General features: G+C 31.1%; 2 protein-coding genes across 3 annotated transcripts in view; one reads left to right on the plus strand and one right to left on the minus strand.

The window, feature by feature from the left end:
• moody (G-protein coupled receptor moody) overlaps window positions 1-7,324 on the plus strand; it is a 47,584-nt gene extending 40,260 nt beyond the window's left edge. The window contains exon 9 of the mRNA XM_088191834.1: window positions 6,496-7,324. Coding sequence (XP_088047960.1) covers window positions 6,496-6,620 — 125 coding nt within the window. The 3' untranslated portion in view covers window positions 6,621-7,324. The remainder of the gene's footprint in view (window positions 1-6,495) is intronic.
• Window positions 7,325-7,999: 675 nt separating this feature from the next.
• LOC148231854 (uncharacterized) lies at window positions 8,000-17,482 on the minus strand. 2 transcript variants are annotated; one of them, XM_088191832.1, is made up of 8 exons: window positions 17,401-17,482; window positions 16,962-17,173; window positions 16,822-16,892; window positions 12,313-12,552; window positions 12,132-12,235; window positions 11,127-12,043; window positions 10,592-10,979; window positions 8,000-9,552 (listed from the first exon to the last, which is right to left on the minus strand). In XM_088191832.1, exons 2-8 carry the CDS (start codon window positions 17,071-17,073, stop codon window positions 9,195-9,197), a joined length of 2,190 nt encoding a protein of 729 aa, XP_088047958.1. In that variant the 5' UTR covers window positions 17,074-17,173; window positions 17,401-17,482; the 3' UTR covers window positions 8,000-9,194. The 2 variants fall into 2 exon arrangements, with proteins under 2 accessions (XP_088047958.1, XP_088047957.1); XM_088191831.1 differs by having other exon boundaries at window positions 10,592-12,043.
• Between the last annotated feature and the right edge of the window lie 247 nt (window positions 17,483-17,729).

Consider the following 17,729-nt stretch of genomic DNA (forward strand, 5'->3'; position numbering starts at 1 on the left):
ATCGGTTAATTTTAAATTAAAAAAATATTTTGTTATTTGTAAAATGCCATACATTTATTATTTATCAAAATTTAGAGAAAATTATGAACATTAATTAGGTTGATTCTAATTTTAGTGTGTCTTAATAGTAGATATGTTTAAGTACATATATATTGTTGGTTGGTTGTTTGATATTTTTTGATACTTTAAAAACTTTTTCTCAGAAAATAAAAAAGCATATAATCTTACACATTCATAAGTACGTATAGTACGAATATAATTCTTTATTCAATATAATTATTTTTTTTATTCTGTTATTACAAATGTATTTCAATATATGGATATATACTATAGTTTTAATGTCTTGTTTTCACATGTTGCAGTAACACGTAATCGGTCGTTAGCAAGTTGCTGTTTAGTCGCTTCAGCGGTTTCAGTGGTAATAATCGGTCGTCAGCACGTCGCTGTTTAGTTCAACTTTAAAATATCATTGAAAGCTTAAAATAACACAGTTGATCTACAATAGAAATTGCAGCCACTGCTGTTCTTGTGACTGACAGACTTTTTTCTGTTTTATAGTATATATAATATATAATACATGTGCATATGTGCTACAGGCGCGTACGGTGAGATATGTGCGGAACGCACGCCTTTATCTCTCACTCACTCTCGTCGCTTAACACGCGAGCGAGCGAAAAGGAAAGTATCTCACCGTACGCGCAATTTTGTACTGCATGATACTTTAATACTTAAATATTAAATTTGATATACATTTAGATGACCAAAAATAATATATATAAATGTATTACTTATTTTGGTTTTATACTTATTAATTCGCTTCAATTTTTTACAGTAAATTTATTTGAATAACCATGTTTCAACAAATTATAAAAAAAAGTAACAAACTTTTTGCGATAAAATATAGTATGCTAAATTACACGTGAATTTTAAATCTATCAATATTTTGTCCCCATTTTTCTTCGTATTATTTATTAAATTTCATATCTTAAAATATTATTACAATATTGTCTTAAAAAATATAGCACGTGATAAATCAAAAAATAAAATATGTACACAGTTTTTAAGAACTTTATATAAAGTATAAGTTTTTTTACATAATTTATAGAAAGTAATAAAGCATATTCTTTTAAAATTTATTTAAGGAAAAAAATTTAGTTTTCCATACACTCAAATTGTTGTTATTATCATATTTATAATAGAAAATTTATAAAAAGTTATTCCCTCTCTCTTTCTTTCACCCCTTAATCCATCTCGATATTGTTTTCTCACCCCTGAGTATTTCGGCGCCTACGGACTAAGTCTCTGTTATTTTTCAACAGACGTGCATTTCCTCAGATCATTTTTCATCACTCTGGCATCATAACACGTCCGGAATGGACCAAAAAATATTTTCCTCTTAGTCCAAGTTGTAATTTATACCAATACAATACACATATTATATATGTATATATAAAATAAATTAAATATGCTTTTCTTAAACTTGTCATATTTATATACATAAAGCGTCGAATGTTTATTTTCGTCACACGAATAAAATTACAAAATAAAATAAAATGTAATATCTAAATCTCCGTCATGCAAGATAATTTCCAAAAAGGATATTTCAATTCAGCGATAGTAACAATAAATATTATTTCTATAGGAACAAGTATAAAGTAGCATTTGAAAAAAGTAAATAAATGTCATTGTTTAAAATCGCTTTGTGACTTTTATAAAATAATTTAATTAATCAGCATAATAGATAGTGGTATAAGCCGCTGACTATTGACCTGAAAGGCCTGGACTCGAATCCCATATGGACCATAGTATTTTTTCATTTCTATCGGGTCTAAATTTTTTCTAATCACACAGATAAATAGTATGATGATTAATTAAAATACATAATTTAGAAATTTAAAATATTTATTTATTTTTATTTTTATAGACACCTTTTACATTTGTTATTAACCTAAAACTTATCAACCTCAATCTATACTTACAAAAAAAAATTAACTTGTGTATTTTACATATAACAAAGTATAAAAAATTTACGGTCACCTCTTTCGACAAAACCTGTAAAAGCAACCAAATCGTTATTTTGTCGATATTATTTTATTTACATCAACGAAGCCAGATTCATATTCACGGAGTTTGCCATATAATTTCGGCAAATTCGACAAGTCTATTTCAGCATCAAGAAAGGAAATTGGATAGCAGTTTTTTTCCACTTTTATTTTACACTCTTACGTATGTTGATGTGTATTCAATATTTCCGCGCTTTTCCCGGATGGCAATTTCGCGGTTCTGCATTTTTGTGGGTGTTGTTTTTTTTCTGCGGAAGCTCTTAACGGAAGCGAGATTTTCGTACAATTGAAACGAAAGCTTCTTTCGATATTTTTATTTGTTTATTTATTATTATTTGCATTCGCTCCACTCTATCGTGGCAATATAACGGCGGGACGCATCTCAAATGGGTGGATAAACAAATTTTAATGTCTACTTATAATAGAGCCTTTGGTATTTTATATATTATTAACAGTTTATTTATGAAATATATTTTTAACACACATACATATATAATATTAAGAAAAATAGCAATAATATATTAAGCGATTTATAATCACATATATTAGATAGTACCAAAATTAATGTAGTTTTTTTTAATAAATCATTTTCAACAATTTATATAGGGGATGTTTAACCATAAATAGTAACAGTAATCAAGTATATATTCAAATTAAAAATAACATGAAAGTAACTCTAGAAGGGTAATTTAGTATATAAATAGAAATATATACAACCATTTTCTCTACGAAAATTATTATAACACATTCAGACGAAACAACTACACATTAACAAATTATTGGAAGTTAATTATATTGTGTTTATTTTAGATAATAATTAGCTGTGAGTTAAAATTGAAAAATAAATTAATAACAAATAAAATCATCGATAGGTTAATTTTAATTTATTTTAAATATAATTTTATGGCGTAAATACGCTGTATATTTATGTAGTACATATTATAGAATATATAGTATATAGGTAGTGTATAATATGATCCAACACACATACACCGTAACAAAATTGGTTACGGGTCGAACGAGGGGCACATAATAAAACTCGTACGCTTTTTAAGAGCTTCCCTTTCATAGTCCTGTTTTATAGTTTTTCTTTGCCCGTCGAAGGACCCTCTCTTCTCTACTCGCCTCGGGCTATTGAATTTTTTCCGCCACGTCAACGATGACTAAACACATCCCTTTGGTCAAAAATTGTTAATATCGCAAAACATATCCGAAAAATATCCGAGGCGTGGCGGCGATTAAAGATTCTCAAAAACGCGGAATGATGGGCTTGATAGATGGGGTCGGCCTTCTTCGGTATGGCGACAAAGGAACGGACATGAAAAGGAGAGGCCATCAATCATAGACGAGGGAAAGCCGATGAACTTTGCCGCGATTACGTACCGAGCAAAAACTAGCAGCTGAAAAGTCATTCACTTCGAGTGCCGCCACTGAGAAATGTGTGCCGCGTGATGAGGCGGAATTTCCCGGAAAATTATGCATTATGTATATGAAGGGACTAGGGAAGAAATAGTTTTTCTTGTGTCTGAAAATCTAAAGATTGATTAATGTATTAGGCTATTCAATACATTTATGTATATTCTTATTAAACGTGATTTCTTATTAAAGTATATTTAAAATATAGGCGCTTTTTTCTCAACTTTAAATATTTAATCACAAATACGACTTTTGGAAGTCAGGAAGTCTGACTGGCGTGTCGAGTTGTATGCTGTTGGCTGAGTGTTGTTGAAATAACTGGGATTTTTGTCGTGTCCTCGTATTGCTTTATAGACGATCTGATGTCCCTCTCAGTTTGCCTAGAATACCGTCTTCCTTCATCTGCCTCTGTCTGTCTGCCGCTTCCTAAGCTCCTCTCCATCTATCGTGTAATATGACAAAGTGTCGATTTTTTTATATTCTTGATTCGAGATAGTTCTGGCGAATCACAGATGAAGATGTTGGTGCACCAATTGCATCGTTCGTTGGTATGTTTATATATACAAAATATGTTTAACCTTGAAGAAAAACTACAAGATAGTAGCCACATTAGAAGTCGTTAATAAAAAGTGTAGAAGACAATAATGGTTTTTGCGAAGGATAGACGCATTGTTTTTTTACATATATTTACTAACAAAAGGGTAGTTTTCTGAGAGGTTAACGCTTTGGGACGGATGTGCTAACAAGTGCTCTGGGAAATCTTGCAATTATTACACAATTGTCCAACACTGAGTTATATCTTATATTGATAGACCTTTTGTTGAGGTGAGTTGGTATATCCTTTTTATAATTTTTGAAATGCAATGCCCAAATTACCGAAGCTGCTGGTTCGAACCACAACAGTTTCAAACCGCGATTATGTCTAGAGGTCAGAAATTCGTCCTTTAAGGAAAAGCTCAATGAAGCGTCTTCTTTTGACATTAACCTGAGACGCACTTCGATGTTAAAATTTTGTGTAACCATATATGCATACAACCATGGTGCATACAAATGTCAATACTAGCTTTGAAATAGTTTTTCTACTTCAGAAAATATAAATTATATTGGGCATGACATAGACGTTTATGAACTGCATTTTGGGCATGACATATGTATAGCCCGTCCAAGATGTTAGCGCTCATCATCGTTGTGTTGGAAATAAGGGTGCGTGTACGCATGCATGCATACATACATAGTTTTCCGCGAATTTGTTTACACCGATAGGAGAACGTTACAAATACTATATCAGGGCTGTTTTAAGAGTAGGGTATTGGTATTTTAAAAAATATTATATTGAACAGATATTTAACCTGGAGAGTGATACCAAAACTGTTCTCATGTTTTTGAGTTAAATATGTATATAAATAAACAAAAAAGTAAGAAAGTGATATTTTACACTTTCCTCAACAAATTAAATTAAAAAAGTATAAATTAATTGCACTTGAAATTTCACATGATCACCCTATTATCTTTTCTCACCAATACTATGACGATGAGCGTTCATATCTTGGACGGACTGTACATGCCTTTGAACTTAGAGTTTGAAGCTATATGTTATTATGGTTTTTAAAGTAGAAAAAATCTTATTTATGGTTCAAAAATATTGTTTAAATAATTACTTTATTTTTGTTGTGATATATTTATATAAAGGAATATATCGCGTTGTGTTACTATGAGGCGAACGGACTGACAAAATGAGAAAATTATATAGGTTGAAAATTATTGTGTCACTGTGTATAGCGTTTTGTATGAAGCATTAATCACAACCGGCGAAAACGCTAAAGGTCCAGCGGCTTTTAAAATGCGCGATTTAAAACGCTGCCAGACGTGATTAATTAAGGGCAAATTTTTGGAAATATCCTAAAAACGGCATTGACCGAAAAAGCTGCGGGAAGACCACCATAATTCATTCACCCTCGAAAAAGCGATCGTGCTGATCCTGATTAATGGTGGAGGCTTCCGTAGCGATAATCAGGTCATCGTTTTCTTTGCTAACTGCATGAACGACTTATGAATAAATCATTAATTTTGTTTACCCCAAATATACGCATTATACTGACACGCGGACACGCATGATCAGTAAAAAAGTAGATGTTATTAATTTAAGAAAATTTAGAGCAGCAAAAAAATATTATAAATGATATGGGTGTTTTATAATAGAAAATTATTTTGAGAGATGTGTGCATTTAAATAAATAATTTGTTCCATAAAACGCATTGTTTACGCATCAATGTAAATATTCGGATATTTTTTCGGAAAAGAATTCGTTGCAGAGTTATTCATAAGTTATACTTTCACTACTAAAGTCCAAATACATTTTCACCAGTAGATATATATTTGGTATTATGGTATTTTAGTTTCGATAAAAATAATGATAACCCCTATCCTGCTTACAAAAATTTGTATAAGCTCTATAAATACAATAATTAAATTTATATTCAGAGATTTTGTGATGTTAAATTATATAATATAATTCTGATCCATTATTACCGTAATACAATATCTTTCAGGTAAATAACATTGTAAGAAACTGTTGGTATTATTAGATCTTATTTAATAAGACATCAGAATATTAAAGCATAGAAATAATAACATGATATAAGACTTACATTTTAATTTATATAATTATTTTAAACAAGAGTATACATTTTGTTTGTAATACTATTTATGTTACATATTCAACTTTGTTATAATTATTGAGATCCATTTAAAATAATCAAATATTAATTTATAATGAGGAAAACAACCATCTGAAAAGATAAGACGAAATAATTGAATAAATATTATTGTATATGTAAATTGATACCAGGCTAGCGGATCGATGTCTGTTCATCCGCAAACTGAAACGTAGTTTGATGTGACTTGCTATATCAAAACTGGTTTTATTTTCTTGATTGTTAACGTTTCATCAAATCTATTTTATGCCTTGCAATATATTATTTGAATTATTATTTAGTGATGTTTAAATTTGTTGTAGAGAAATCGAAAGAGCAACTCGGATACAGCTACAACCACAGCCGCACTATGGTGAGCCAAGTGTCGCTGGCTCCTGTGCCTCCGGACCACGCTCCGGGCCAAGGTAATTTCAAAGCTGCCTTTTAATGAGTTTTAACCAATCGAGAGCATCCTGCTGATCATCAGGAGCTCGCAGCGAGGCGAGATCTGAACGAAGAAGTCTTCCAGGAGCCGTAACGAAGAAGACCGTTCAATCGAGGAGTATCGATAGTATAACGAAGCATTTGTAACATTAATTATACTAACACATATATTTATTTCATGAGATTACGTTGTATATAGAAACTGTGATAAAAAATTTATAGGCTATGTAAATATAAAATTAATTATATAAATGTTTCATTAACATATTAAAATTAAATGTAAATAATAATGAATATAATTATACACATATCATTCCAAATATCGACAATGTTAAACGTATTTTATTACCAAACACTTGTGATAATTAATAACCAATATTAAAAGTGTATCATTTCTGTGTTAAATTTAAGCTTTATATATAAATACTAAATGTAAAATGAAAGACTATATAATCAACAATTTTAGTTTATTTCATTCTAATTTCAATAAATACATAAAATCTAGACAATGTATTGTTTTTACATTAAAATGACACAATCTTGGATCCCATAAGACTGTGTCGAGTAATAGAAACACTTGTACTGTATTGTTCCAGATAAAATTTTCCCAAATATGTTATCTCGCTATCAATTATGTTAATATTAAATTACAGACTTGCGTATTTAAAATGTCGTGCCATTATTTTGTCATTAAATTATTTCAATCAATTTATTTTATTTATATTATTACCCTTCAAAATTGTTAATATTCATATAAGTATTTATTAAACACAAAATAATATCAATAAGCAATTTAAGGCTCATTATTAATATAAAATATAATGATTTCTTGATATGACATTAATCGTAATATTAAAATGCTTATAATATTAAATAAAGTAAAAGTCGTTCTTTATTTTTGTATAATTGAATTAGAATATTCGGATGGTAGTGACAAAAATATTCTAAGAAATATCATTTGTAATAAAATAATTTTAAATCAAACATATATATGCTAATAAAATAAATAAAAATGGATATATTCAGATTGCAAAAAGAGAATGAAAAAAATCTAACACAAAAAGGGAAGATAATAAATTCGGAATAATGTACAGTGTGCTTATTTGTGTACTTAAACTGATAAATAAAAAAACTTACATCTATAGGCGAGGTGCCAATATTGTTACAAAAACATAATGTGAATATCTGTTATTTAAAAAAACATAAAATATTAGGAACAGCGACAATTCCACAATATGTTAAGCTGAGGTCTTGAACTAGGAACAAGATATTGCCAGTCAATAGTTGTAGCTGTACCTGCAGAAATTAATTACAATTGGCATCGAACACAACCCGAAGAAATATTGTTAGTATTTTGCACATGGATTTGTAGTCGATTCTGTATTGACTCAAGATCTGCTAAAAGTTTCGTGAAGTCAATTTACAGTATAATGTATTTTATTTCTAAAGAGATTTTAAACAAGATTTGTTAAAATTTATATCATGAAATAAGAATAATATTATGGACTAATATTTAATTAATAAACGACATTTTAACGATATTCACTTTTATAATTTGTAGCAATATTAGAGGCTAACCTGTATTTATATATCATTAATAAATATATAGTGTCGCAAAGATCATTATTGTAACATCTCAAGTAATAAATTATTTAAAATTATTATAACGGTTTATAATACTCGGATTATTGTAATTATTCTGAACTTAATGTGAAAACATTGCTATTGAAACACATTATTTATATTATAAAAAACACCCACCTTATCAATCATTCGACATTTTTTCTTTTCTAAAGTGAAAACTGTTCTCAAAAGGAAAAACAATTTTAGGATTTAAAAGATATTATTTTAGACGTTTTTGCTGACTTGAAATTTTAAAACGTTTAAAGTAGTTTACTTTAATTGTGCTTCTTTTCATTAGGCTAATCAGGGAATTAAATAACCACATGTTACATAGTATTACTCAAATGTTTCATGACTTGTTCCACCATTAAAAGAAATACAATTCGTATAACCTCAAAATAAACATAAATAACTTATTATTATGCGTGAAATTAAACATTTTACAAGTATAATATATGCTTTAGTTGGGCTATCACAGATATTGCCTTAACTGCATTTACGTATGATTTTTGACAAAATTTAATTGACTGAATCATAAATCATGCTTATTTTCATTTTACAAACCTCGTGAATTTTGGCATTAATCTTTGTTTAAAAATTAAAGGAACTATATGGAACGCATCAGATTGATTATAATTATAAATCACTATTACAAATGCTTCTTAAATATTTCCTAACGTACATGTTAACATTAAAGGTCCTACATTAGACGACATAAATAATAAGAAAATAATTTTAAGGGACCTCTATATATAATACTTTGTTCAAAACAAGGTTATACATATTAGTTGTATATATGTATACATAAAAAAAACTCTAAAATAGATGCAATTCACAAAAATATGAAACTTTTCTTAATCATACATGACTAATAATTTCTAATAGAAACATCTCTAATCACTATTTTAGATAACTATCTAAAATCAGGTAATAAAAATGCTATTGTGTAATTGGTTTACGATCCGTCGCTGGAGAATCCCCCGTCGCTCTTGCAGTGTGACTTTAAATCGTCGCTTACATCCAACGGTGGAGTGTTGCCCAAACTCGAAAATCCTTGGTCGTAATCTTGAGATTGTGATAGATCATTGAGTGTGGGTGCTTTGGCTAGAGCTAAGGACAGAAATATGGTTCCCGAAGTCGAAGCGTCGGGATCGACGCTCAATATCGCCTTTTTGTTTGAATCAGCAGTCGATTGAGAAGTGATGAATTGTTCAGACGGATACTCGACACCGTAGCATCGCCTCTTAAACTCAGATAAGAACCTTTGGCGGTGTAGTCTTGTATGCTCAACGCGAATCGATTGAGTTGTATTGCTAAAAAACATTAAAATATACAAGTTATAACACAATAGAGAGCATTTCGATTGTAAACTGTCAAATTAAATTATGAATATGCTTTTTAATTTGAAGTTGAGACTACAGTGACGATTTGCAATAAAAAACTTGTGTGAATCTGGGTTATCATCTTTTATCAATCAAGACTTATTCATCTACAAATGTGATGTTATTTTTATGTAGGGGGTGTAATCATTAATCAAAAGGTTAGGAACACCTATAATATGAGCCATTATAATATGGAATTCTAAGCGGAAAGTGGTACTAGTTTTGAATATGTATTCAAGTATCCGAATACAGCTACTAATAGGAAAAAGTAGGAGCCAAAAGCTGGATCAAAAACCTATTAAAGCGCAGGCCTATTCAGGGTTGTTCATGAACAAAAAAATCTTTAACAAACCTTTAGATATTCGCAAACGCATAAACACAGGCGCAGATAAATTTTTATTTTAATTATTAAAAGTGATATATTATGTTATAACTAAATGGTTATATTTATGAATAAATTGAATTAAAATATACTAGAATGATTAACCTTTTTAATGCCGCACGAGCATTTTGTCGCTCGATGCGTTCACAACGCTTTTTTTTTCTTTCACAAGAAACTACTATTTACGCTAAGAAAAAATATTACAAACCGTGATGGATTTATAGTCATCTATGAAGAAGCATTAAAATTTATGACAATTTGAATAGTGAGTTTTCTTGAGCTGCGCTATGGCTGTCACTACATCCATACATGGCATTCGCAAATAAAATATAAATACATATCAAGCACTTGACTAAATGATTTACGTCATTGAGGCTTTTTAAAGATGTGAAGAGGATTAACACATGCTTTCTGAATGTGTGTGACCTTTTTTTAAATCTAAAAATATGCAGCACTTAGTGCATAGATACGTAATACATATTGCGGCACAAAAGCGGTTAATAATCAAAGACATATTCGAATTAAACTCATTAAACTACGGTATTTTAGAATCTAATTGTCTAATTTTAATATATTAAATAAACAAACCTTGTTTTCCTAAGAATAGGTCTTCCTAATTCCACGCTCAATTCCAACGAATACAACTTGGCCAACGAAGCCAATTTCTCTTGTTCTTCTATATCGTTTCCGATGCAAGGAAGCTTCAATTCGTCTTGGCACGAATCTTGTAAAAATCTTGCCAGTTGCTCGTTAGCGGCGCTCAGTATAGCAAATCCAGGCCGTTCGTCTCTCAACCTCCTGCATCCAGCTCTGATCTCCCTGATGCCTGGCGGGCCGAAGCACACAGAGTGTTCGCTGTAGCAATGATCGCTCTGCGGTGATTTTTCACTCAAATTTAAATCGCTCGATGAAGTCTTCTGAAGAGTGAAGTTGGTCCTCGGCGTATATTGGTCGTTCTCTTTGTTGATGTTCATATCTTGGAAAGATTGAAACGAATGAAAAAATGCTTCGTTTGCGTTATTATTCAACAAACCGGCGTTCTTCACGTCGGCAAAGCTTGTAAAAGCATTCGTCAACGTGGTAGAATCAACGGAATCGACACTTTGATTCAATTTACACCTACTTTCTTGCGCAAACGTATCCAGAACTGACCCAGAATCCGACATCATAGTATCGTCATCCATCAAATGATATTCAGTCTCTTTATTATCAGATTTTTGAACATTCTTGATGCTGTTGAGACCTTGTTTCGGAATAAATTTGTCTTTCTTCGGTGCACATTTCTGAGACACTTGTATGGACGGTTTATTCGGGCATATGATGGCCAATCTTGGATTTTTAAGGTTCAAATTTTTATTAAAAGCTGATATTTCTTCGTTCCCGGGCCAATCGGTCAACTCGTCGTCGCCTTCTCTATCGCTATCGTTAGTAACGACGCCTTCGGAATCACTGCTGCTTATGGAACTCGAGCTCACCAATTCGCTATTGGCCAATTCCATGTCAATGTTAGGATCGTCGAATTGTAACGGATTCCTTAACTGATTTGACTTGTGAGGGTGCTTATGCTTCCTCCTGTGTGACTTTTCATGCTTTTTAGATTTCACACCCTGATTTTTAGCCTGATCTTCCAGCGTCGAAAACGGAAGGGTAAAAACGTTATTTTCTAGCACCTTCCCAATAATGGGAGGCTCTTGCATTTTAGATGGAGGACGGTATACAAAATTGAAAGTTGAACTGCCCGGTATTGATGGAGTTGTCGATATGGACGATAAAGAAATGTTTTGTAAGGCAGTTTCTAGGCCATTTTTCAACACCACGCTTTTTACGACCACATGTTTGTCCTTGAATTTTGGCACCTTATCGATCGGTAAGTATTTCTTGGAATTTTTGAAATCTAGAAACGACTTCGCAGAACTCTTTCCGCTAAAATAAGATTTAGAAGTGCAGCCTCCGCTGAACGATCTCTCTCTCATTTCGCCGAGTTCGCTCCTTTCCCTATGTGACCATTTTCGCTTTCCACAGAAAGCATTTAATCTGAAACTGTAAATATGTGATGTAACTAATGCTAATTTAAAAACTATACTCGATTAGTCTTTTTTATTATAAACCCATAAAAAGTATTACAAACCCATCTTGGCAGTTATGTTTGAAGATTTTCTTCTTCTTTGATATCAATGTAAATGGTGGTGCACCTTGCACGTTTATCATCGAACAGTTTGGCAGTAAATTAACCTGAAAAACAAGAAGAAAAAGATCATGAACCACAGTCCGAATTAAACGTATTTAAAAATTCATGCAAAATTCTATACTTGGGACGGCGGTCCGATTAGCAAGGGTGGCGATGATCGATCATTGCAATTATCGCTATATTCAATGGCCATTTTTTTAAACTTTCTTTTGCGACGAGCGTTCGGTGGCTTTGCAGGCGAGAAATTTTCGTTGAACGAGTCTGACTCGAAATTGCCGCCGGCGCAAAACTGAGCAACTCTATTTTTAGCGTTCCCTTGACACAAATTATTCAATTGTGGATCATCAGAATCGGATATAGCCTATACAGACGAAAACAACACCATAGATAAGCTATCATTATGCGTAAGTTTATGTTATACTTATTCTAGGGTTTATTAGGTGTACAAATGAGTTATAGCTTTCACTTTATTTTCACTAAAACTTGTCCTTCTGTTTGTCTCACTAAGAATGTGAATGTAAATACATAAGCGATATGATTTTTTCACATAACAGTTCTACTGCGAATTTTTGGAGCAATGAATTTTTTTTAAATAATAATATGTATCAAGATCAGCGTTGTCTTTTGATTGATTAAATACGAGAAATACTTACTAATATAGTTAAGTTATTAAATTCTCTAAATTTAAGTGGAGTACCACAGCACAAACTAATTCTCAAGATCGGTAGTGCTATTATACTGTTGAAGTATTTGGATCCACCGGAACTGCAATGGAATATAGTTGAATGTAAAGGGATCGAATATGATTGAGGCGCCAATCCTAAATTTCAATTTTAAAAGCGAAAATACATATTTTTCAGAATCAAAAAAGTAAAATCGGGAGTTTATCAAAGAGACACTCTTTCACTAAAAAATTAACTCAAAGACCTAAAAACAATGAGAGCTAATATAGAGAAAATATGTATGTTTATTAAGACTGTGGGGTCAGTGGAAGGAGAGTTCGCGACCGAGTAGTGACAAGAACAACTTGCAGAGGTCAATATACTTCTAATGTCGAAAGACCCATATTAATTGTTTATGTGAGATACTAGAAGACTTGGAATACTTAAATAATGCGTTCTTGATCACAGCTTATCATCGGCCATTGTGTTCACTACCGATATATGAGGTTACGTTGATCGATTCCATTTTTAAATTTGAACTATATATTCAAAACAAGGAAAACATTTTTAAAACTCATTTGTACAACTAAAGCTTATTTTAGTATGTGTTATTAACATGTTTCTGTAATTATTTGCTAAAACTCAATATGTCAATTTCTTTAATTTTATGGGAAAGAAAAGAGGAAGGCTTAAAAATAAAATTATTATACTAATAGGCAGTGGCCACATTAGAAGCATAAATATTAGCTTAGAGGAAAATATTAGTTGTAAGAGGGTGAGTCAATAATTATCCATAATCAAATTATGTTCTAGTTGGCATTATTGTCTTTTTAGTAAGCATCACTGCAACCCATATTTGAAATTGCTAGTTTAATTTCACTGTCGCTGCCGTGACATTAACCATGTCAATTCTACTTTTCATTTGCAATAAAAAGAGCAGAATTCAGTATTTTGTTTTAGTACAAGCACAATTCAAGAAGTGTTTCGCCGCAAATGGTTTAAAAAAATTAAGAAATCGTACGTCTGTTCATGGCCATGAATCATTTAGACCAATGTTTTTTTTGCATAACCACAAAAAATACATTGAAGCATTGTTTTTATTTAAAAATATAGTATTCTACATCTATACCTATAAAGTAATTATGACAAATGATACTTGTTGTCCTAAAACAACAAGCATCGTCTGAATAAAGTGATTCGTGGCTTACTGCTCAGTTGAAAACGTTTTCTTCTGATTGAAGAAGCTTGTGCAATGATGGAACAAGTGCATTAAAAATCTAAAATATATATTATTGTAAATTATGACTCAACCTCGCAGAATTGTATGTCGTGTTCTAAGCAACATTATTGTATCATTGCTTATATCAAAAAGTATCCCACGAGTCTAGAAAGTCATGCAGTAACTACATGACATCTGCACTTGTACAAAGTTTAGCAGAGAATTTTGGTTAAATTTTATCAAAACTTGATAAGTGTAGATATGTACGGTTTTTTCCACCAGTGAGTCACTAGATAGAACATATTATTTCAGTGCATTTTAGAAAGCACGTGATTCCCTTCACGACTATCGAGACAAGAGTCCATGAGCTGTCGAGGACGAATCAAGGGTGGACCAGAGAGGCACTGCCAGTACCCACCATCATAATAATGAATTATAAGTTCTAGACAAGATAGGCTCAATCAAGATCAAGCGGCAGACAACCACAACGATCGGTTTGAGGACCTCTGACAACATTCAAGCCCTTTTGTATGCAGACTGGCGGTTAATAACGTCCATCAATGGTCCCTTAGCATCAGGGCTGATACGAGAGTGAGGCAAGCAAGGCACTTGCCTCAAGTAAATGGTGAAAAGGATGCCAAATTGGTAGAATCAATGAAAAAAAGAATTTCAAAATTTAAAAAAATTATGGTAAAAGACAAGTGAAATTTGTATGTTTATCAATTTTATTTTCGTAATAAAAACTACAAGGTCTTTAAAATTTTTTTGATTCTGTATTCAGGTGCTTAAATTGTAAATGTTATTTTTTCCTATTAGCATGTATCACAGTTAACATTAAAAACAAAGTAAAAATGAATATTTCGCCTCCATAAATTCAGGTGAAGGAATTTATCATACAAAATGACATTTCGACCTTAGAATGCCCAGGTAACAGCCCCGACTTAAACCTCATCGAGAACCTGTGGGCAATAATGGGAGCAAGAATCCAAAAGAAAAAACCTTTGTCAAAATAGGAATTGATAGAAACTTTAGAAATAGTATGATATGAAGAAATTTCAGAACATTTAAAAACATTGGTCGAATCGATGCCTCGAAGAATTAATCCAGAATTACGAAATAAAGGAGGACCACCTAAATATTAAATTTTGCTTTATTTGTAGCTTATATAATTATAAATTTAATTTTTATATTCATTAACTAGTTTTACGGCAAAAAAATTTTTCATTGCACTACTAAATTTTCCCAAATATCACTGATTTAGAAAAACAATAATTTGTTTATTTCAAAATGTGTTAAGGCTTTTGCAAGTTCAATTACTTAAAAATATCACAAACACAATTGTAATATACAATAAATAAATAAATAAATAAAAGAATATATACAATATCGTAATACAAAGAAATGTAGATTTTTCAAGGTAGACACCTTTCATTGACCACTACTGTATTATTAACCTGAAGTGATTTTTTAGTGTTTCGTTTGGACATTTGAAGTTTCTATAAAAGGTAAGTTTTCAGAAAATTATCTTATGAAATTAAAGGTAAAGAGTAAACAATATTATTTTGTTGCTATTGTAATATTTTATTGTTTTTTGAGCAAGTAAGTGTTTGAATCACTGAAAAATTGTAAATTAAATAATTGAAAATTTTATGATATTCTAATTGATTTTATATGACGATCTCAATATTTTTTTTGTAGACTGATCAGCAAATTAAGTTGAAAAAATAATACTGTGTTAACTATATAAAATATAATTTTAACTATAAAATAAGTTAAAAAATAAAATTTATTTCATTTTGTTTTAAGGTTGGTGTCATTTTAGTTTTAATGTGTCCAAAACTTTATATTATTACAACTATTGTATAATACTATTACTGTGTTGTATGACTTTTTTATATTATATAATTTTCGATACATCTATTTTGTTTCTAAATTTGTGTTATATCTTATTTTTGCTTAATATTAAAATAAAATAAAAAAACTACATGATATGATCTAATACTATGTTCCATAAGGCTGCGTTTTTAAGGTGCAAGTTAAATGAGTTAAAGATTAAAACGTGTAATACTTTCACTAAATTATATATTCTCTATCTTTTTCTACAATCGTTCTCCACGTGTTAATCAATTTTTTTATATCTGATTCGAAATATAATCTAATTATTTTTGAAGCAATAAATCCTGTGAACTGATGTAGGCGACAATTTGAGCTTTTGTGCTAGCTTCTGTATCGTTAATCTCGGACCTGCTTTAATGGCAGCCCTAATATCCTCACTAACAACCCCTAGGGAGATATTCAATGGCAAAATTCCCAGAACGGAATTTTTAGTACCACATTTGACACTTTCTAAATTGCCCATTGCATCACAGATGTTTTTAACTCCTATTGTCACATTGTGACCAAGTTGAAACTCATAAAACATAATATAGCTTAACTGAGATTACTTTATCTCCACTGCCATTGTTGATTCAGAGTTGAAAATATCGAAACAAAAAATAAGCTATTACTAAATAGCATCATTGATACGACTACTGTTAATAAACACCGAAAGAATTATTTAAACTGTATATTGTTTACACGTTAGTTTTTTAGTGTCTAAGGTAGGATACTTTTTGATAAACATAAAATCTAGAGCTGTTACTATAAATAATTAATTTAGTTATTATATTTCGAAAAATTGCAATAGATTATAAGTTGTTTTAATAGTGATAGTAGCTAAAATTCTCGAGTGATTATAGATAAACAATACTTGTGGTATCATCGCCGCTTGCGGTGGACTACTCGAGCTCTCGTCTTCGTTGACTCCACTTAGAGACGCCGCTGTAAAGTTTATAGGTTAATTACAAACCTGTCGACTCATTCATACATATATCAGCAATAAATACATACGCAAATTTCCAGCAGACCTAGTCCTTCTCCGCATACCAAACTTCCTACGACCATGCTTTCCGCAACTACTCTCGTCGAGAGCAAGATTCAAATCGTGAGACAATCTTTCCATTATCGCACAATACAAATAGAATCAACTTTGGTCCTTGCACAAAAATGTGTCGACTGTCAATTTTACTCTCATGAGTCACATGTCATCCGAATCACAAAATCTAAAATATAACAATGAAAACGATATACTCCATGCCAATCGAATGGTAAGTGAGTCTAAAAATAAGTAAAAAATGCAATGACATCAAAAACGTCGCTTTTGAGGTCATCATAGAAAGGCATAGATAGTATATGACCTTTTGTTAGAGAAATTCGATGACTCGGCCGAACGTTTTGTGGTCAAGCTGTGAAATGGTGATTTAAAATGTTATAAACGATGTATATTTACCTGAAAAATCTGCATTTGTCGAGTGAAAGCCGCTTTACACATAAACAACGACCTGTTTACATCGCGATCAGCTGTTGCCAGAACCTCGTGAGGAACCGCGTAGCGTTAGGCGGAGCTAAATGAACGCTAACTTAAAAGCTAACATATATGTTGGTCCTGCTAATTATATAAATTATTGTATTACTATTTTAAATATCTTGATATAAGGTTTTTGCAATAAAATACAGTTTAGAATATAAAATTAATTAACATTACAGTTTATATTCTAAAATGAATTATTTAGAGAGAAGTATATCTATTTTTTTCTTTAAAAAACATGTGCTATACCC

Source organism: Plectrocnemia conspersa, unplaced genomic scaffold (assembly GCF_051122295.1).
Source record: "Plectrocnemia conspersa isolate PC_06_02 unplaced genomic scaffold, ASM5112229v1 ptg000009l, whole genome shotgun sequence".
In the NCBI taxonomy this organism is placed as follows: Eukaryota; Metazoa; Arthropoda; class Insecta; order Trichoptera; family Polycentropodidae; genus Plectrocnemia; species Plectrocnemia conspersa.

Bases quoted from the DNA above. Each gene is read 5' to 3' on its own strand.
- LOC148231854 (XM_088191831.1), bottom strand. From the start codon at position 17,073: ATGGAAAGATTGTCTCACGATTTGAATCTTGCTCTCGACGAGAGTAGT. The intron at 12,044-12,131 runs GTTTGTAATACT...ACATATTTACAG, and splicing joins AAACATAACTGCCAAGATGG to TTTCAGATTAAATGCTTTCT. The intron at 9,553-10,591 runs GTTTGTTTATTT...AATGTTTTTTAG, and splicing joins CCTATTCTTAGGAAAACAAG to CAATACAACTCAATCGATTC.